This window comes from Rhinopithecus roxellana, chromosome 19 (genome assembly GCF_007565055.1).
Source record: "Rhinopithecus roxellana isolate Shanxi Qingling chromosome 19, ASM756505v1, whole genome shotgun sequence".
NCBI lineage: Eukaryota > Metazoa > Chordata > Mammalia > Primates > Cercopithecidae > Rhinopithecus > Rhinopithecus roxellana.
This window is the reverse complement of record NC_044567.1, coordinates 47,029,786-47,051,382: the sequence shown is the minus strand read 5'-3', so window position 1 is coordinate 47,051,382 and position 21,597 is coordinate 47,029,786. Positions and strand designations below refer to the sequence as shown.

At 49.1% G+C, this 21,597-nt stretch overlaps 1 protein-coding gene across 7 annotated transcripts in view; it reads right to left on the bottom strand.

Moving 5' to 3' along the window:
• Positions 1–21,597, bottom strand: part of GAS7 (growth arrest specific 7) — a 299,071-nt gene that overhangs the window by 150,638 nt on the left and 126,836 nt on the right. The window contains exon 1 of one of the 7 annotated variants that reach the window (XM_030922611.1): positions 8,545–8,643. The exons of 4 other annotated variants lie outside the window; for them this stretch is intronic. In XM_030922611.1, the coding sequence (XP_030778471.1) occupies positions 8,545–8,555 (11 nt within the window). In that variant the 5' untranslated portion in view covers positions 8,556–8,643. Of the gene's footprint in view, positions 1–4,401; positions 4,542–8,544; positions 8,644–21,597 lie in introns of those variants that run through there. 2 more of the 7 variants (XM_030922609.1, XM_030922605.1) reach the window with 2 other exon arrangements.

The following is a 21,597-nucleotide window of genomic DNA, read 5'->3' as shown; positions in this document are numbered from 1 at the left end:
TTGCCTATATGATTTTAAAGAACTGGCATATTTTCACCCAAGGACCCCCAGCGCCTGAATGCTTGGTCGCCCTGGAGAGGCCCTGGTTTGTAGGGTCACACGCCACCGGATCCATGGGAAGGGAACCCAGGAACCATCTCTCTAGAACAGTAGAAGACACTAGGCCTCTTCATCAATGTGGCATCTGTGGAGCCCATAGATGCAAGTGCTGAATCGTCTAGAAAAAACAGGACTGAGATTTGCTGAGATCTCAGAATCTGAAAGAACTCTTCCAGCCCTCTCCGCAGGTACCGACTCTGCCTGGAGGAGCACGGCAGTGAGATCCTTCACTTCTCTTTGGCGAGGCGAGCCTCACCTCTCTCCCCCATGGGTCTTAAAAGGAGGGAAGAAAGTGACCATAACAGGTGCTGGCGTCCTATCCATCCCCTGAGCATCAGAGCGGTGATTCTCAAGCTTCAGCACGCATCAGAAGGGCTGTTAGGACACGGTCTGCTGGGCCCACCCTGCGAGCTCCTGGATCCGTAGGTGTGGGTGCCCACCCAACTATCTGCATTTCTCACAAGCCCCCAACTGATACAGCTGCTGCACATGTAGGCACTCCACTTTGAGAATCACTGACTTCAAGAGAAAAACAAAGACGGTCTGTTCTAAATCGACCTCCGGACCTAGAAGATTAATCTTCAGGAAACATAAATTCACTTTCAGAAAGAAAGAGACTCTTAACTTTTTCTTTTTTTTTTCTTGGAAAGCATGGTCCTTTTACTTTTCTTCTTTTCATAGACATGGGTGCAGGGAATATCGCCTGCTTTCCCTAACCATAAGAAAAGGAATCCAAATGAAATGAATAATGGCAACTGTTCTGCTATCGGCCTTAGCGCGGGTAACAGCAGCGATGGGTGGGGACCGCGCAAACTGGAAACCCACTACGTATCATCGGCATATTGTTGCCAAGCAGGACGGCAGGCTCGGTGTTGCTAGAGCGTCTTATTTTTGCAAAGAAGCTGGAAATCTCGATGTTTAATGTAAAAGCTGCAGATTTTAAGATGTTGGCAACGAACTGAAACATTTTTAAATGAAACCATGAGCAACCAAAAACAAAACAATAACCAAATAGCCCCCCATGATGCTGCATTTGATGTTGAATACTGGCTACCAATGTGCAACCCCTGATTGTAACTGTCGGGGACCTTTATAAGCAGTCAGTTGAAGAGGGGGTTCCCTGGTTCGAATGAATTGAACGCCGACCATCTTAGACTAAAGTACCAATCAGCACATCTGCCCCATACCATAGATCCTTTTAGCCAGGACCTCTTACACACTGGTGGGTGCAGCTGGATGCCAGCTTCCGGGGGATCTGGGAACCCCTCCCAAGGGCTTGCATATGTGTGGCCCGCTCCCACCCACCGGAGAACTGGGCTCCCTAAGCCTGGGCCCAACCTTCTTGGGAAAGGAAGCACAAGACAAGATTCCTGAGGCAGTAAGGACCCTGGAAAGCCTGTCCTCTTCAGTCTCTGGAAAGAGGAACAGCTCATCAGCCGAGAACGTTTGGAAGTGGAAGAGGCGCATGAGAAAGCTGAAACAGGTTAAGGAATGAGGCAAGCACTACCAGGAGAAAGCAGTCGGGGCGACGCCAACACATCAAGCAGGTTGACAGAAGAACAGGAATTTGGCAACGGAGGAAGGAAGCCAGCCAGGCACAGTGGCCTGGGCGAGGATAGATGCCCATCCTCAGGTCTGAACGAGAAATGACATGGCCATCGTGGTGAGCAGAGAGATGCCCGTGGGTAGCAAGCCCAAGCACTGGAAGCTAGCACCTGGGAACATGGGCCATGGTGGGAAGGAAGGCTGGATCCACGCCTCGTGGGAGGTGTAAGGTATCCAAACCTGCAGAGGTAGGGAGAGTGGAAACAGTGTGCTCTGGGGCCGCTGGGAAGACTACACGGTGATGTGGCCATAGGCATCCTCACTCTGCCCACAGGAACTGTCCCCCGGCCGACCTCAGGCCCTGGCCACCTCCACGTCCCCAGACTTCCCGCTTCCCAACTGGCTTGTTCGTCCCTGTCTGTACCGCACTGCACATCAGCTTCCCAAAACGACGCTGCATCCTGATCTCCACTGAAAACCAGTCCCTTCCTTTTCCAGGTTGGCCAGGTTTTCCCCGACAAGGAAATCAGCAGCCAACTCCTGGAGACAGTCCAGGCCCATTCAGCCATCGCTGGAGGCCAGCAGTTTTCAAACTTTATTTTCCAAGTCTGATTCACAATCAAAAACACATTTTACTTCACAACTCAATACATAAAAACAAAGCAGAAGTTTCATGGAAAAATGCTTGCCCTTGCCACACGTAACGCGCGCCGGTATTTTTCCGCCCTGGTTTTTGTGCGGGTTGACACTGATTACTTGCACTACGTGGCTCATGATATATGGTTTGGAAAACACTGCTTTACCTGGTCCCCATCTCCATTTTTAGAATCTTTTGTTTTTTTTTTTTTTACCTCCATCTCAATCAACAACCCCTATAAAGGATTCCTTCATGACACTTTCTTTGACCCACCAGGTAGAAGTGAATTATTCCCAATTCTGAATCTCCCAGTCCCTGCAGACTGTATATCATTCACAGGCACTTAGATGACAGTCATACAATTTTTCTCTTTTCTAGAACAGGGTCCAACGTCCAGGTGCAGTGGTTGATACCTATAATCCCAGCACTTTGAGAGGCCAGGGCAGGAGGATCACTTGAATTAAGGAGTTTGAGACCAGTCTGGGCAACACAGTGAGACCCCATCTCTGCAAAAAATTTAAACATTAGCCAGGCATGGTGGTGCGTGCCTGCAGTCTCAGCTACTTGAGAGGCTGAGGTGGGAAGATTGCTTGAGCCCAGGAGTTCGAAACCAGCTTGGGCAACATAGTGACAAGCCTGTTTCTACAAAAACTTTTAAAATGAGCCAGGCATGATGGTGCACACCTGCAGTCCCAGCTACTCAGGAGGCCGAGGTGGGAGGATCGCTTGAGCCCAGAAATTCGAGGCTGCAATGAATTATGAGTATGCCACTGCACTTCAGCCTGGGGAACAGAGTGAGACTCTGACTCTGGGGGAAAAATAAATAAATAAATAATAAAGTAAATAAATAAATAAATAAAAGAACAAGATCTCAGTCTTTGGCTCCAACACTTAAAATATCTGTGAAATGTTTGATGTTATAGGAGAAGCCCGAATGACATATTCTGACAGCAATAAAATTGTACTACATTTCACACCATACTAATCAGAGGAGCTGTCTGAAGAAACCCTGTCCTCAGACAAAACTCCTCTGACCGGGCCAGTGTTCTGATACCAGTGCCACCCTCTCCCAGTCACAGGGGAATAGAGCTGTGGCCCGCTATGGTGGCATGCCTTATAGTCTGCAACACACTCTGCTCTCAGACACATCACACCCCTATCACAGTCCTCGACAGGTTCACACTGGCCGTAACACTGACTCATTGCAAGGCCAGGGGAAGATATTTAGCACATCTTGAGGTTAGGTGGGGAAATGGAGCCTCAGAAAAGTTGACAAAATGGTCACACAGGTAGAAAGTGGCTGAATCCACCCAAATCCAAGTTTGATAGATTCAAACTTCCATGCTCTTTCCAGAGGCTGATTCAGATCGAGTTATACAATCCTGTGTTCATTACATGTCCCCGGCTCGCAAAACCAGAAAGGAACATCCGGGTGTGCGGGCCGCGCTGCACCCCCTTTCACTGTTGTATACACCCACACGCTGCCTGGTCCCACGACAGAATGTGCATAAACGTGGCATGCATGAGTAAGTCAGAAGATCGGTGTGGACCTGGTTTCCCGTCCCAATTTCCCAGAGCAGCTGTGTGACGTCTGGCAGAGCGTGTCACCTCTCTGAGCATCTCCCTCATCTAGAACCTGAGGGAGCTGTATCTGCTGGTTCCCAAGGACCTTTTCAGGCTTCTCCTGAGAACTCTACCATGCCACTTGGAGCCATGTGGCCTCTACAAAATCTAGCTACACTGGGGAATTAAGAAAAAGCAGACTGAAGAGGAGATCCAAAACAGGAAACTGAGGTAAATCCCAGGAAATCAAGAAAAACTCACTTCCCACGGAGTTCATCTCAGATACATCCCCTGCCCAAGTGGCTTTCTCTTCTTTCCAGTTCCTTGGGTCACAACGTGACCCAGGCTCACTGGAGGCATGAGGAGGACTGATACATGGGGAAACAGAAGAATTCCCCAAATCCCCCAGAGCAGAGCCAAACCCAAGCCAAGCAAGAGGTCATCCAAGGAGGATTTCTCCTCCTGCAGGAGTGGCAGCTGCCTTGCGCTCAACCTGGCCCAATTAGCTTCGAGCCTCTGCATCAAAGATAACCAGCAGCGCCCTGGTTCCAACTCACCTCAGCCTCGTGGTGTGTCCTTATGCAAATCTGACACGCTGGGCATTTTCTGCCACCATCCCCATATCCGCTGCTTCCCCGTGGCATCGGCTAATTCACTGTGCAAAGCAGCATTTATATATAGAAAGTTGCAGCCACGCAGGTTAGCATTAAAATAGAGATTTGACGTTGCCGTGGCAACCAAACAAATTATATTCAAAATGAAAGAGAAGTATTCTGCAATCGGAAAAGCATGTCCACAGCCTTCCAGGGCAGCTGGGCCCCTTCCCCTGAGGGTGGGTGGGATATCTCTGGAGAAGTGCCTGGTCCTGATGAACCTCCACCTCCCCATTAGGTCACCCCTCTGCTTTCAGCTGCAGCCATCATCCCCTGCACACGCTCCTTCCGGCCTGGAGTGGACCCGAGACCAAGACACTGAGGGAGTGTGATGATCCAACCAGGTAGAGCAATTTGCAAAAACTCTACTCCTTAAAGCGCCAAGGAGAAGCAGCCCGTGGCCCCGGTGCTTTAGTAAGGATGCTTCTGGAAACAAGGCTGGCCTTCTGCCACTGCCTGCCATAACAAAGAATCAAGAGGCCACCAGCTAGCTGACTGACACTGGGCAGACTTCTGTACCTCTCTGAGCTTCCAGCTTAAAATGAGCCGGGAATGGGAGGAGGGAGCAGAAGCATAGGGTCTTCAACCTCATGACTCTGGGATGTGCAGCTTTTCCCTGCTACCACCACCTTCTTTTTCTACACTCCTCTTGGATACTGCTGAAGCCCCAGGGCCGGAGAGAAGCTACTGACTCCCAGGTCTGGCACATGGAATAACCCTGTCACTTTCCTTCTGTACACCTGGCCACCTCCCAGAAAGCCCGCAGCCCCCAAGACAAAATATCTAGATTCTGGTCTTCAAGGAGCTCCTAACAAGGCTAGGGGCCTTGAACAAATCTTGGACCTTTCTGGGGCTCATTTCTATATGTCAAAATCAAGTGTGATCTAGAAAGACTTAAATTAAAAAGACTGATAATACCAAGTGCTGGCAAGGATGCAGAGCAACTGGAATTCTCATATGTTGCTCGTGGGAACACAAAATGGTACAGTCCTTCTGTAGGGCAGTGTGGCAGTTTCCTGTAACATTAAACACACATTTACCATGTGGCCCAGCAATGCCACATGTAGCCTGTGTTTCTAACCAGGGGCGACTTTGTGCCCCCTGAGGACATTTGGCAAGCCTTGGACACATTTACAGGTTGTCATGATGGAGGTGGGAGAGGCTGAGTGAGTGCATTAGCTCCCTGCAGAGACACCTGTTGTTTCCAAAGAGACTCCTAGAACCAAGAGTACCTCTGACCTAAGCTGAGGGCCAGAGAAGGGCCTTGGCTGTGCAAATCCACTGAAGGGTCTGCAAATGGTCAGAACGCAGCGCAAGCTCCTAGGCCAGGACCAAAACCGACTGTGCCAATCTGCTTCCCTCTCCTGGAGCAGTTCCCAAATCAAATGCAAACCTCATGGTTGCCCCACTGAACCCTGGAAGAACACAACTTCCTACTTACTCAGAACAACAACTTCAAAGCCACTTTGCATGGTTGCTGGCTCCGAAGCCACACAGAGATGACGGATTACAAGGAAGAAATCAGAACCATATGGATTTCATATTCAGCAAAATAAACAGAATTACAGCATCGGGGTTGGGCCCAAGAAACCAGGGGGGCTGTGTGTTTGGCCCAGAGCCCGGGCTTGGTGGCCCCCAGCATGGGCTGGGCTCTCCCGGCCTCTCCTCCCCACCCATGACTCCCACAGACAGCGCCAGGGGCATCCAGCCTGCTGTCTGCCCCTCCTTGCCAAGGCCCCAGCAAGCAATCCTGCTTCGGCTAACATTTTTGTGTTTTACTGAGCTTTTTAATATCCTCTTTTATGGCACAGTTGAAGATAGTTCAGCTTCTTTTCTAGTTTCATCCAAAGATGCACACAAGCACCAACAGGAATGCTGTGTCGTTAATGACAGTGTGACGGCCCTGAAGCCTCTGGGGGGAAGCTATAGGAGGGGGCAGCTGTGGCACCCACCCCCTTTCAGGCCCCTGATTCATTTCTCCCACAGCGAACTGCGCTGGGCGTTCCCACTCCCAGCCTCCCTCTCAGCCCAGAACAGAGAAACTCTTTCCTCTCCCAGTTTCTAGGGGAACAATATGGCACTCCATGTGTAGCCCGTGTTTCTGAACCAATGGGGCAATATTTGATGACATTTACCAGCCAAGGATGCTGCCACAGCTCAACAATGCACAGGACCACCGCCCACAACAAAACAATCATCCAGCCCAAAATGTCAATAGCAACATGGCCAAAAACCCTGGTACAGACACTGACCAGGCTTCAGTTGGTTCCCAGTGCCCCTGACCAAGGTGCACGTCCACGGAGGGATCAAGCTCAGGACTTTTAGAGATCACAGACAAGTTCTGATCTACATGAAGGAGGAATATTTACCATTCTGGTAATTACTTTAAAGCAAGTTCTAGGCTGGGCACAGCGGTTCATGATTGTAATCCCAGCATTTTGGGAGGCCAAGGCGGGTGGATCACTTGAGGTCAGGAGTTCAAGACCAGCCTGGCCAACATGGCAAAACCTCGTCTCTACTATAAATACACAAAACATTTGATATCCCTGAAGGAAGACAGCCTGCTGGGTGTCACTCGGCTACCTGGTGGCCTCTTGACTCTTCGTGATGGCAGGCAGTGGCAGAAGGCCAGCCTTGTTTCCAGAAATTAAGACATCAGCTGGGCACGGTGGTGCACACATGTAATCTCGGCAACTCAGGAGGCTGAGACGTGAGAATCACTTGAACCCGGGAGGTGGAGGCTGCAGTGAGCCGAGATTGCATCACTGCACTCCAGCCTGGGAGACAGAGTGAGACTCAGTCTCCAAAATAAAATAAAATATAAAATAAATTCGACAACTGATTGGGATATCATTTGATCTTCCAATGATTCACCATTGATACAGAGAAGATAAACTTTAAAAACATAAAATGCATCTTGCCCATAGAAACCACACGAACACAGTGGGCACAGATCATTTAAATCTTTTGATGTGAGTAACTTTAAATAACACAGCTAATTCTGCTTTGCTGGTGGGTTGCTTTTTGGTCTCAGAAATCCCTGAACCAGCAAATCAGGGCTGCTCACATCCCTATGCTCTCCCTTTCCTTTCTTCTCTCCCCCAGGATTGCTGAGCCACCGTTGGCTGACGCTAACTCCTAGTGACCCCGCGGATCTCAGTTCCCACTGCAAATGCCCTTTCACCCCCCAGGGATCCTGTGGGTAGCCGAGCAGTCCTGCACAATGTGGGTGAGGCCTGCAGTACCTGGAGCAGCCCAGGGGAAGGCGGGGATGTCCAGGGAGCTCCATCTACACTGTGCAGGCATCATAGGGCGCACAGTAGGATGGACCCCTCGAGGCCCCAGCAAAGGCAACCCTGGCCTCACTCTATGCTCCCATTTACCTGCTGGCTGGGTTTCCTAGAGTGGGCCAAGAAAGGGAAGCAGAGTGGCTCTGTGGTGGTTTCATGGGGATTCCCCTAGAGGAACAGACAGGCAGAGCTTGCTAATGCCACTTCTTTGTCATTCTTGCAAAAGGAGTCCCTGCTCCCGCCTACCTCCACCAAAATAATAGGCAATGGTATGGTGGCACCTGGCACATGTGTGTGTGTGTGTGAGAGAGAGAGAGAGAGACAGAGCACGCACATGATACTCACAAAGATGTCCCCATGTCCTACACCACAGGAGGGCCCCTGTCATCCTGCTCTCTCTGCTGAGGAAACCTCTTAATTAACTTCTCTGTTGCAATGATCCACCATTTTCTGCCAAAGCTACCATCTCTGCTGCAAAGCAGGGGAGCAGCAGCTCCAGCAAAGCCCTGACAAATCATCTAGGTTCTACGATGATGCTCATTTCAGAGAACGAATTCAAGGTTCGAACTGTTCGGCAGTTTGCCCCAGGCAAACCGGGGCAAAGTGCATACACCTGCAGCTAATAACAGCGGGGCCAAAATCAGGGTGTCAGGGTGAGGATCTCATCCAAGGTCACACTGCTAACAAGATATGACACTGAGAGCTAAGCCCTGCACATCTGGCTCTGGAACTCTTAACCCATCACCTCCATTCTCACCTGTTCACCATGGCAGCTTCCTGACCACCATCTAGTATGGTTCCACCGTGGGTCACCGTCTCTAGCCAAATGCTTCCTTCAAGACACTCAGGCCACGGGCTCCCCCTGGCACGGCTGGTGAGGGGGGGCAGAGGAAGCGTCTTGCTTTTCATCCAGCCACAGCAGGTCCTTTGTTGCCTCAATGCCCCTAGTGAGTCACCTCCTCCAAAGGCCATTGCCAAAGAGAGCCCCATTTTAGCACGAGCACTCGTCCCCACTTCCCTTTTCCATTTCCCAACACAGCCCTCACCACCTCGAACATTAGTCACATACATGCCAACGGAAGTTCAAAGATGCTCTGATAATGTGATTTTTAAACACAAGGACCCAGCGGGCGGTGGCTGCTGCAGCTTCTTGGACCTCTCACTCAATCCCCTCCACGTTCTGGGGCCTCCCGGATCGACGTCTTCATTTCGCGGGCTCCACAACACGCAGGGAGTGTGAGTCTGCTTTTCACACGTGGGAGTCTCGTGCCAGAGGCTGGGGCAGAGGGAAAGCGGCACAGCATGATCTGGCATTTCCAAGCACACCCTGGGGGTCTGTGACCTGGAAAGCACAGCAGGCTCTGGTAGCATCTGTATGCCGTGTGGACCTGCCCAGCGGCCAGACATACCCCGGCTTCTGAAAGAAGCACCTTGGTTTTTCTTTTTTTTTTTTTTGAGACAGAGTCTCACTCTGTCGCCCAGGCTGGAGTGCAGTGGCCGGATCTCAGCTCACTGCAAGCTCCGCCTCCCGGGTTTACGCCATTCTCCTGCCTCAGCCTCTCAAGTAGCTGGGACTACAGGCGCCCGCCACCTCGCCCAGCTAGTTTTTTGTATTTTTTAGTAGAGACAGGATTTCACCGTGTTAGCCAGGATGGTCTCGATCTCCTGACCTCGTGATCCGCACCTTGATTTTTCTACTGTGGAACCACCTTTCTCTTTTCTCAGCCCTCCAGGTTTCTGGGGGTAAGTGGCTCCTGCCTGGCCAGTTAGCATGTGCCTTCTCCCCAACCACAGTACTAGTTCACGAATGGGCACATTACCCATCTGGGGCTGGATACCTGGAATTTGGTTTTGGAATTACTGGGGACAGGTATATTACTATGAGAGGATGCAAGCCTGAAGATGCCGATGGTCACGATGAAACCCTGCAGGAAGTCTCACTGAGAATGGAGTCGATGGAGAAGGAAAGGGGCTGATGAGGAAGAGAAGGGATCAGAGAGAAACATCAGACTGCTGACACTGTTTAAGCCACTTGATCAATCCATGCCTGAAGCTGAACTTCCTGGCACTGTTCCTTTTTTTGTTTGAAGCCAATTTGAGATTTTTTTCATTAGATTTTGCTCTGTCCACAGGCTAAAGTACAGCAGTGCAATCATAGCTCACTGCAGCCTTGAACTCCTAGGCTCAAGCAACCTCCCACCTCCGCCTCTCAAGTATCTGGGACTACAGGGGAGTGCCACCACACCTAGTGAATTTATTATTTGTAGAGATGGGGGGGTCTCACTACGCTGCTGAGGCTGGTCTCAAACTCCTGGGCTCAAGTGATTACCTGCCTCAGCCTCCCAAAGAGCTGGGATTACAGGCATAAGCCACCACACCTGGCCTGAGTAGGATTTCTGTAACATTTAATAGAAAGAGTCCCGGCTAACAGTTTCTTGGTAAAGGGCAAAGTATACAGATAGCAATCATCAAAGCTAAAGAACATGAAGCAGGGAGAATTTAGAGATTCGGTTCCTTTCTTGAGCCTGCACTTGTGGGTAAGCTTCTCTTCCAAAGATATCTACATTTCTAAAAACCTTCCTTGGGCCACTGTAACACATGACCATAAACTTGGTGTCTTAAAGCAACAGAAATGAATTATCTCACAGTTCTGGATGCCAAACATCCAAGAATTAGTATCACTGAGCTGAAATCAAGGTATTGGTAGGGCCATACTCCTCCCAGAGGGTCAGGGGAGAATTCAGTCCTTGAGTCTTTCAGCTCCTGGTAACTGCTGGCATTCCTTGGCTTGTGGCTGCATCACTCAAATCCCTACCTCCCCAGTTATACCCTTTGTCTTCCGTCTATAGTTGAATCTCCTTCAGCTTCTCTCTTATAAAGATGCTTGCAATTGCATTTAGGGCTTACTCAGATAACCCAGGAAAACCGTCTCAACTCAAGATCCTTAATTTCATTGTACCTGCAAAGACCTCTTTTCTAAATAAAATAACATTCCCAGGTTCTGCAGATAAGGACCTAGACATACCTTGGAGAGTCATTATCAGCTGCCCTCATCAGGCCAAGTCAGACCACGGATCAGAAATGTTGCTGTCAATACCTCTGATGCTTCCCCAGGTCCTCCTGGCTGGGACCTTGGGGCCAACTGTGCCAGTCACATAGCACTGGAAGAAGAAATAGCCAGAATGTTGGGCTGGACTCAGAGTGGAAGATATGTAAGAGCACAGAGTGCCAGGGAGGTTAGGCAGGATTGGGAGTCCCAAAGGAGGTCTATCCAGAGCTCAGGTTAGGGGGCTGCATGCTTGGGACCAAAATGTAACTTGACCTTGAAATAAGATTAAGGGAATTACAGTATACTCCTCTCCATACTCCCATTTCCCTAGTGACCAGATTGCTATGAGGCAGGGTAGGAAGGCATCATCTATAGTGGAAGTGGGAGGGAGAGGAAAGTAGGGATTGAGGAAGCACAAGACAGACTGTGACGAGGAGCCAAGGCCAGGCTAATTTGTTGCCCAGGCTGGAATGCAATGGCACAATCTCGGCTCACCACAACCTCCGCCTCCCGGGTTCAAGCAATTCCCTTGCCTCAGCCTCCTGAGTAGCTAGGATTACAGGCATGCGCCACCGTGCCTGGCTAATTTTGTATTTTTAGTAGAGATGGGGTTTCTCCATGTTGGTTAGGCTGGTCTTGAACTCCCGACCTCAGGTGATCTACCGGCCTTGGCCTCCCAAAGAGCTGGGATTACAGGCATGAGCCATCACACTCGGCCTGGCCAGGCTATTTTTTTTTTTTTTTTTTTTTTTGCAGAGATGGACTCTCGCTATATTGCCCAGGCCAGTCTTGAACATTTGGCCTCAGGCCATTCCCTCATCTCAGCCTCCCAAAGCACTGGGAATGAATGCAGGTGTGAGCCACTGTGCCTGGCCTATAAGGTCAATTTTGTAAAAACAGTTAACTATTTATTTCAAGGTCTATTAATTAGGAAAAAACATATAACTCGTTCAGAAAGCCTGAGATGTGACTCTCATTCTGCAGGGCATCATGGCAGCCTTGCTCCACTTGGACTGGCTCCTGGAGTCACTGAATTTTGGAGTCAGGGGGAGCATTTCTAGGTCACCAAGTCCTGACAGTGTAGTAGTGAAGAGAGTGGACTTGGGAGCCAGACTGCCTGGGTTCAGTTCCATGCTTTGCCAGGACAAGTTGCTTGATCTAGCTGGACAATCTCATATCAGCAATTCCCGCAAAGACAAAAAATAATAATGATGATATAAGTATTAATAATAATACCAGTTACATGGATCAAGTGAGTTAATCATGTACATAAAGCATTAAAAATTGGCCTCTCCTTGCTGACACGGCAGCCAAGTGATAGCTCCTTCTCCCAGCTCCATAGGTTCTGCCATCCTATATAAAAGGTTCTGATGAAATCTGGGGGAGGGATGGGGTTGGGGGAGTGGAGTTTCCAGCCCGCCACAGCAGAGTCTCCTCTGTCTTCCATTTTATCCCAACTCCCTTCACTTCTTCATGCAGACAAGTGGGCCACTTCTGAGCTTACCTCAGTCCTATCCCCCCACTCCCTCTGGCTAGGGGGTAATCAGAAAGGAAAACCAATAGGACCAATGCTGAATCCCTGCCTGGTGATTCACACAGAACAATCAGGCTGACCTTAAGTTAGGAATGTCTGCAAACACCTGTCCTGGTCCTCCTACACCATGACAGTTCTTTGAAAATACAGCCCAGACACTCTCCATACCTGCTGCCCAGCCTTGGTTCAGGGTGGACCTGATTGGAGATCATGAACCATCTCCTGCAAGTCTAAACAGAGGCTCAGACCGGGAGAAACCGATTCATACATAACTGAATTACGTCCTTCAGAGGGAAGTTGATATCAACATTCCTTAACCTTGACACTAACCACTGAGGTGTGGTCACTGTTACATTTTGTAAAGAATCGGGGTGTGGCATCTCTGATATTGTAGGTCCAAACCAACAGTCTCTACCTTGGTCATTCTAGAGAAGACTATTTTGGGATTGTGCTCTGTCCCTCAGAGGCTTAACACAAACCACACCTGAGACTTCCGCCACACATTAAAAATACCCCAATGCTTCCTCCCAAACCTTTTAAGCTGCTTTGTACGAAGCACAGTGACATCACATAGCACCTCAAAGAAGGACAGCCACCCCCATATGCGCTTGATAGGCCGGCTCTTCCCAGAAGCATCACCGGCTCCTTCCGCGCACTTCCCTAAGTTTGATTCTAGGAGAACTTTTGCGGAACCTTTGCTAGGAAGTCCCTGACCCATTCAACCAGGATGACCCACTGACCCAGATGAGGCCCTGGGTTTCCCTCCCTGACCTGAAGACAGAGGCAGGCTATGCTGGGAGTCCCCAAAACCACCCTCAGCTCTGACGATTCCCTAGAAGGACTCATGGGACTCAGCATATATTTTACTTCTGATGAAGATTTATGGCCAGACACAGTAGCTCACACCTGTAATCCCAGCACTTTGGGAGGCTGAGGCAAGAGGATCGCTTGAGGCCAGAAGTTTAAGACCAGCCTAGACAACACAGCAAAACCCTGTCTCTAAAAAAAAAAAAAAAAAAAACACACAAACACACACACAAAATTAGCCAGGCATGGTAGCACATGCCTACAGTTCCAGCTTCTCGGGAAGCTGAGATGGGAGGATTGCTTGAGCCCAGGAGTTTGAGGCTGCAGTGAGCTAGGATCATACCACTGCACTCCAGCCTGGATGACAGAGTGAGATCCAGTCTCTATTTTTTTTAAAGGGTCTTATTACAGCAAAAGGATACAAAGCAAAATCAGTAAGGGACACAGAACCTGGGACAAGGTCCCGAAAAAACCAGGTGCAAATTCAGGAGTCCTCTCCCAGAGGAGTCACATAGGATGTGCCTAATTCCTCCAGCACTGAGTCCTGACAGCACGTGTAAAATACTGTCTAGCAGGTAAGCTCATTACAGACTCAGTGCCCAGGGTTTTTATTAGGAGCTGGTCATATAGGCACCCCCTGCCTACCATAAACACAAATTGCAGACTCCCTGAAGAAATCCAGGTATTCAGCACAAACCATATTACTTACACGAACAGTTTAGAGAAGAGCCACCCTTACTATTTAGGGAATAATGGGAGCCCTTCCTAAATGCAAATTCCCAGACACCAGCCAAGGGCCAATGCTGCAAGCAGGCCTTTCTAAGGAGGGCACCCCGGCCTGCTATGTTGACTCTCTCTGCACCGTGCCCATGGAATGTTTACTTGAAGGGATCTCCCCTTTTGTCTGGCCCATCCAATGGCAGAATCCTGCCACTAAATCCTCGACAGGTGACAAGCCTCTCAAACACTTGTGTGGACAGAGAGCTCATTCCTTCACAAAGCCTCCTCTTCCACGTTGGCCTGTGATCCTTGCTAGCCCAGGAACACCAGCCTCTGAGTTCAGTATTTCATGCCAATAAACACTTCACATAATAACCACCACTACTATGATGCTTTCTCAGGCCCTGCGCCAAACACATGACAAGCATGAGCTCATTTAATATTAATGTTTTATGATGGAGTCAACTATGCCTTAGAGACGCAAAGCGACTTGCCCAAGGTCACAGTGTTAATGGGTTTGAACTCTGGTCCGTTTGACCCCACAGCCGGAGACCCTGAAGCCACCACACCCAGCATCTCCTGGGAGCCGATCTTTCACTGATCACCATTATGATTTTCAGCATACTCTCCTACCACCTTTTCCTCTTATTTGCTAATATTTTTAGTTGACTCACTTTTCTCTTTTAAAAATTGCACTGAACAGAAAATTTATGTGAGTCTCTGAATGGAAAACTAGTGACATTTGCCAGAAATCTATAATAACCATAAAAATAACCACAACAAAAATCAAGCAGTTATTCAATCTTTGCTGGATACTGCTACCTGCTGAGGCCTGCCCTCGCCCGGCACCTCCCAAAACTTTCTCCTCAATGTAATCAGAAGCAAGGAGAGAACTGCAAAAGGAATGCCCTTCTCTTGATATGGTTCACTGGTACTGGAAAAGTCTTGTCCATAGACCATCTAAACCCATCTTGGCACAGCACCTTGGGAAATGCTATACTAGACCATAGGCCCATAGGCTCTAGATGACCTGCCCTGTTGGGCTCACTAGTCTCAGCAGGGACTCCTGGTTTTCTATGCACCCCACTCCTCCATCCCCAGTCTTGAGGTTTGTTCCACCTCCTTCCTCTCTCATTCACTCTCATTTATTCTCCAACTTTTGTGGCCACTAAGTCCTGAGAATCATCCAGCCACCAGCCTGGGTCAGCTGCCCAGCCTCCCAGCCCAGCTCTCCCTTCATTCTCTCTCTTTTTTTTTTTTTTTGTCCAATTTTTATTTTTTGGAGACGGAGTCTCGCTCTGTCACCCAGGTTGGAGTGCAGTGGCACAGTCTCAGCTCACTGCAAGCTCCGCCTCCCGGGTTTACGCCATTCTCCTGCCTCAGCCTCCAGAGTAGCTGAGACTAAAGACCTGCGCCACCATGCCTGGCTAATTTTTGTATTGTTAGTACAGATGGGGTTTCACCATGTTGGCCAGGCTGGTCTTGAACTCCTGACCTCAAGTCATATGCCCTCTTCAGCTTCCCAAAGTGCTGGGATCACAGGCGTGAGCCACCATGCCCAGCCTCCCTTCATTCTTCTTTCTGTTTTCATGGGCTCTGCTCAGCTTACCAGGCTACTGGCCTGGCCTTGCAGAGAGAAAATGCCAGCAAAGATGCCGTCTCTCCTGCCCTATTCTAAAATCTAGAGTCTAGGGAGAGAGGGGCAGAGGCAGAATGGGGACATGACAACCTAGGGGACAGAGTTTGGGATGGGGGCAAAGGAAGAGCATACAGACAGCAGAAGTCGGAAATGTGCTATTCGGTTGGTGCACAAGTAATTGCGTTTTTTGCCATTAAAAAATGGACAAAATCACAATTACTTGTGCACCAACCTAAATATTTCTCTAGAAACCAGGGACTCCCACATCCCCATTCCTGTCTGACTCCTACGCAATCCTCTGGCCTGGCATCTGGAACACCTGCTCAGCCCAGTTATGAACTCAAAGGAGCCACCTGACTGGGTCAGAGGGTCCCACACAGAAGCCCGTTGGTGGGGTGTTCCCAGTCAGCAGGACCCCAAAGAACTCCAGGCAGAGAGATCCAGTGAGGCGACTTAGAGCTCAGGCTCATAAGGCAAACAGAGCTGTGTTTGAGTCCCGACTCCACCATACCCCTTGGGCAAGTGGCTTTACACATCTGAGAAATAGGACCAAAAATATTACAAACCACACAGGGTTGTTGTGGGAAGATGCGAATCACTCTGGGTCTGTGCCCAGGATACATTATTTCCCCAGAGCTGGCTGTGGGACTGGGGCTTGTAGCCATATCATGGAGAACAGCCAGACATGAGGTGGTGGGTGCAATCGGAGGCAGAGTCAGACAGCTGAGGCCCCACCTGCAGACCAGAGGCTGCTTACGGGGCCATTGGATGTGCTTTGCTTGACCTGCAGACCTTTTAAAAAAAGGTTTGACTTATCTTCAAGCATACAAAAACCAGGAAAAGGTCTTGTGAAAAAATAAAAAGACCAGGCACAGTGGCTCACGCCTGTAATCCCAGCACTTTAGGAGGCCAAGGCAGGCAGATCACCTGAGGTCAGGAGTTCAAGACCAGCCTTGCCAATATGGTGAAAGCCCTTCTAATAACAATAATTTAAAAAATACAAAAATTAGCTGGGCACGGTGGCATGTGTCTGTAACCCCAGCTACCTGGGAGGCTGAAGCAGGAGAATTGCTAGAACCCAGGAGGCGGGGGCTGCAGTAAGCCAAGATCGCACCACTGAACTCCAGCTTGAGCAACAGAGTGAGACTCCATTTCAAGGAAAACAAAAAAGAAAAAAATAATAAAGATTTCAGTGTCTCTTGAAAACTCGGGTGAGCCATACTGCAGGTGCTGTCGACAGAATTAGGAGAAATGCTGCCACGTTCTCCACCATTCTCTATCACAGTGGTCTGCAACCCTGGCTGCCCATGACAATCACCCAAGAGCTTAGAAATGTCCTAGGAAGTCCCTGTCCCATTAAACCAGGATGCCTAGGGCTGGAGGTGGGGGGCTGATCTGAAGTCATTGGCCCTGAGGAAGCACCTCTACCTGCCTCACTCAGCGCTATTACCTGCCCGGCCCAGACACTACCTGCCCCTATAGCCGGTTCAGGCAAGATTCAGGAATAAGGAAAGACTGGGGCCCCAGAAGACAAACCCAGCACGCAGGCCCCTGCTGGCAGCCCCAGCTTTAACTTAGTCCACTCCACAATCTCTTCACTGGAGGGGATGAAGAGCTGGCTTGGCATCCCTGTTCCCCTTCCCCAGCCTTCGCCCATGGCTGCATTACCTCTGTCCACCCTGGGAAGGACAAAGCCCCTGAAGGTCAAGACTATGTGTGGAGAAGAGCCAAGGCGGGCATCCCATGCCCTGGGCCTGGGGACAGCCTCGAAGGGCATTCAAGTTCCAGGTTCTCCTGCTGTCTAACAGATGCTTCTGCCTTCAAATACACTTTCTGTAAAACCCTAGAGCCACACCATCACCTTGAAACCCCCGGTTCCATCCCTCTCTGATAGAAGCATCTGTCCACAAGCCTTCCTTGATCCACAGGAGTCAATATAAATGTAAGGTAAAGAACAGACCAGACGGCTTGCCAGCGCCGTTTCCGAGATGTGATGGGGAGAGAGGCTGGGGAAGTGCTGGCGTCCGTGGTCTGTCTGGCCCCAGGATTGGTGCATTAGTGACTTAGCTGCAATTTAGGGTATTACCCACTGGTTTTGTGCCATTTCTCTAAAAACGGGGAACTAATAAAAAAAAAAAAAAGAAGAAAGTGGCATCATCGCTGCCAGCCCCATTCCATCATTCTAAGCATACGGAGTGAAGTGGTGTATATCTAACCCAGGGCAGGCGGCACGACAGAAATAGAAAAAATGGCCCTCCCCGGCCCAGGACCAGAGTGACAGTAAGGCAAAGGCTCGCCGGAATGAGGCAAGGAAATGAGATGTTGATTGCATACATAAAGCGTGGCATTGCCAGAGAACAGTGACAAGTGACATGTGAATCGCACAGATGAGGGCTTCCCAGGACTCGACGTGTTCCAACAGGCCGCGTGGCTCAGCCTGAGAAACAAGAGAATGAGGGCAGATGTCATCACTATGCAGGTACCTCAGCAAACTGATTCTACCCCAGAGGCTCTGACACAGCTGGAGACAGGCCTGTTTCAGGATGCACAGTTTACGGTCAAGGGGCACCCCTCCCCAGCCGGTGCAAGCTTGGATCCTTCACACTCCCTGGTAACAATCCTGGGAAGTCAGAGCACAGGACTTATTCTCCAAGCAGAGGATCATTGTGCTGTCTTCAAGCACCTGGGAAGAGCAGGCGACAGTCTACACCTTGCTACTGAACGCCTTGCTGTTACATAAGACATGGTCCATAGACCAGCAACACTGAGCTTGTTAGAAACGCAGCATCTGCGGCACCCCCCAGACCTCCCACATCAGACTGTAGTTTAACAAGCGCCCCAGGTGAATCGTGCGCACATTAACGTTTGAGCAGCACTCATTTAAAGCTTATGAGCTATTTTACCAGTGCACAAGGGAATTTCTAGGTACTACTAGGTACTGATCAAGCGTGTGACAGCTACACGGGTGCTTGAGGAATTTCCAGACTGTTTCAGACGAGGCATCTCACCCTGACTTTTTTCTCAATTGAATTCAAGGCTGCAGCTACTTCCTCAGTTCTCTAACTCACTTATCAACCAAGGCGATCTCAGATGAAAATGTTTTCCCATAGCCATTGAGCCTGGCAGAGTAACATCTCAGGATGTATTTATCCCCGTTTACTTATTTATCTGTGCTTCACATTTACTCAAACATTTATTGGGCACCTACGATATGTCAGGCGCTGAGAATATGCGATGAATGACCCCAGCCCTGTCCCAGGCAGAGCTTACTTTCTGGAAGAGAGAAAGATGGCAGGCAGCCACGCAGCAGTATGATGGACATATGCAACGATAACAGGAGAAAGCAGGAGCTGAGAAAGCAGTGGGCGTCCAGAAAGTTCCTGAGAGGGGGGTGCTGCCCAAAGGTCATTGTAAGGACAGGCTTTCTCTTTGCCAGGCTTTTCTCTGCTTTTCTTGCTCCCTCCCATCTTACTTTCTGCTGGATTGACTGCATTTTATTTATTTCCCCTCCCTCCACACACTTTGCATTTATAGAGTCTATTTATACTACTTAGGTGGTTACACTGACATTTTTAACATGTACACTTGACTTTAAGCAGAAAAGCTAATCAATAGCTCTTTCCTCCTTCTGAATAATACAAAACCCTGGAAGGGTTTCACTTCGATCTCCTCCCTCCTACCTTCTCAGTGTCGGGTGGCATGAATCAGACAAAGATGCTATTTTCCCCCAAGTTCTGGAACTCCCTGGTTATTTCTTCTCTCCTGCCACTGACAATTTTCCAGGAAAATAAAAGTTCCAAATTGACTCAAGAGGAAATAGAAAACCTGAATAGGTCTATAACCTTCAAACGAATTGATTCGGTGATCTAAAATCTACCTTAAAAAACTGTACCTGTCGGTGTGGTTTTACTAAGTTTTCTCAAATCGTTAAGAAAAAAACACTTAATCCAATCTCTTCCAGAAATAGAAAACATTCAGCTCCTTTTTATAACACCCTGATATCAAGTTCAAAGGAAAACAATGGGAGAATAAAGGAAGTAAAAGCTCCTAACCTCACTTAGAGAATAGGTGTAAAAATTCTAAATAAACGTTAGCAAATCCTGGAAATGCAGAGATACTGAAACGTCAGAAAACTCATTAAACTCACCATATGAAAAGAAACTACAAGGAAAAAAAATAGGATAATCTGGATGCAGAAAAAGAAACTGACAAAACTCGACACTCATTTGTGATTAGAACTCACACACAGGACTGGAAGGAATTTTAGTCGGATAAATTATAACTAATGAAAATTAACGGCTGGGTGTGGTGGTTCTCGTCTGTAATCCCAGCACTCTGGGAGGCTGAGGTAGGCAGAGCATGAGGTCAGGAGTTCGAGACCAGCCTGACCAACATGGTGAAACCGCACCCCTACTAAAAATACAAAAATTAGCCAGGTGTGGTGGCGGGTGTCTGTAATCCCAGCTACTCAGGATGCTGAGGCAGGAGAATCACTTCAACCCGCGAGGCACAGGTGCAGTGAGCGATGATTGTGCCACTCTACTCCAGCCTGGGTGACAGAGCAAGACAGTATCTCACAAAAGGAAAAAAAAAGAAAGAAAGAAAAAGAAAATTTAAATAAACTTCATACTTAATGGAAAACTCTGGAAGCTTTTCTGTTAAAGTCAGGAATAAGATAATGCTATTCACTATCATGGTTTCTCTTCTGCACTGAAGATATTGCAACACAGTAAGGCACCAAAAAGAAATAAATATAAGGATTAGTGCTGGCTCAGCCTGTAATCCCAGCACTTTGGAAGGCTGAGGCAGGAGGACCACTTGAGCTGAGAAGTTCAATACACAGCCTGGGCAATATAGTGAGACCCTACCTCTGCAAAAAATTAAGAAAGTAGACGGGTGTGGTGGCACACACCTGTGGTCCCAGCTACTCAGAAGGCTGAAGGAGGCAGATCACTTGGGGCCAGGAGGTTAAGGCTTCAGTGAGTTATGATTATCCCCCTGCACTCCAGCCTGGGTGACAGAGTAAGACCTTATTTCAGTTTAAAAAAAGAAAAAAAAGCTGGGATCCCTGTAACCCCAGCATTTTGAGAGGCTGAGGTGGGCGGATCACTTGAGGCTAGGAGTTTAAGACCTCCCTGACCAACATGATGAACTCGTCTCTACTCAAAATACAAAAATTAACCAGGTGTGATGGCGCATGCCTGTGATCCCAGCTACTTGGGAGGCTAAGGCATGAGAATCACCTGAACCCGGGAGGCAGAGATTGCGGTGAGCCAAGAATACACCACTATACTCCAGCCTAGGGAAGGGAAGGGGGAGGGGAAAGGGGAAAGAAGGGGGAGGGGAAAGGGGAAAGAAAGGGGAGGGGAAAGGGAAAGGAAGGGAAAACGATGGGGAAAGGGAGAGAGAGGGGGAGGAGGAAGGAGAGGGGGAGGGGAGAAGAGGAGGGGAGGGGGAGGGGGAGGGGAGGGGGAGGGGAGGGGGAGGGGGAGGAGGAGGGGGAGGGGGAGGGAGAGGGGTGGGGAAGGGGAGGACGACAGAAATGGAAGGGGGACAGACAGGAAAGGGGAGGGGAAGGGGGAAGGGAAAGAAGAAAAAAGAAAAGGAAAGAGAGAGAGAAGGAGGGGGAGGGGGAGAGGGAAGGAGGGGGAGTGGGGGGAGAGAGAGAAAGAAAAAAGAATAGAGATTGCAAAGGAAGAAACTGCTGATATCCTCATACATTATAATTGCCTACCCCTCCAATGCAAGAAACTCTACAAACTATCAGAACTAAGAAGACAGTTCAAGATCTAGTGATTAAAAATTACCAATATTCTACAGTAACTAACTACTGAAGGGGTAAAGGATATGCCGTCGCAAAATATGCCAGATTGGTATACCAATGATTTCAAGTTGAAAACATTGTAGAAACTGTAGTTTCAGAACGGATGAGCTGAACTGTCTCTTCCTGCATGCACCAAATGATAGAGAATCCCATAGGAGAGCTGTCCTCCCAGTACCAGGGCGAGAAAATAGCGCATATCACCAGAGCCTTGGAATCGAGCCTGCAATGGACTTGAAT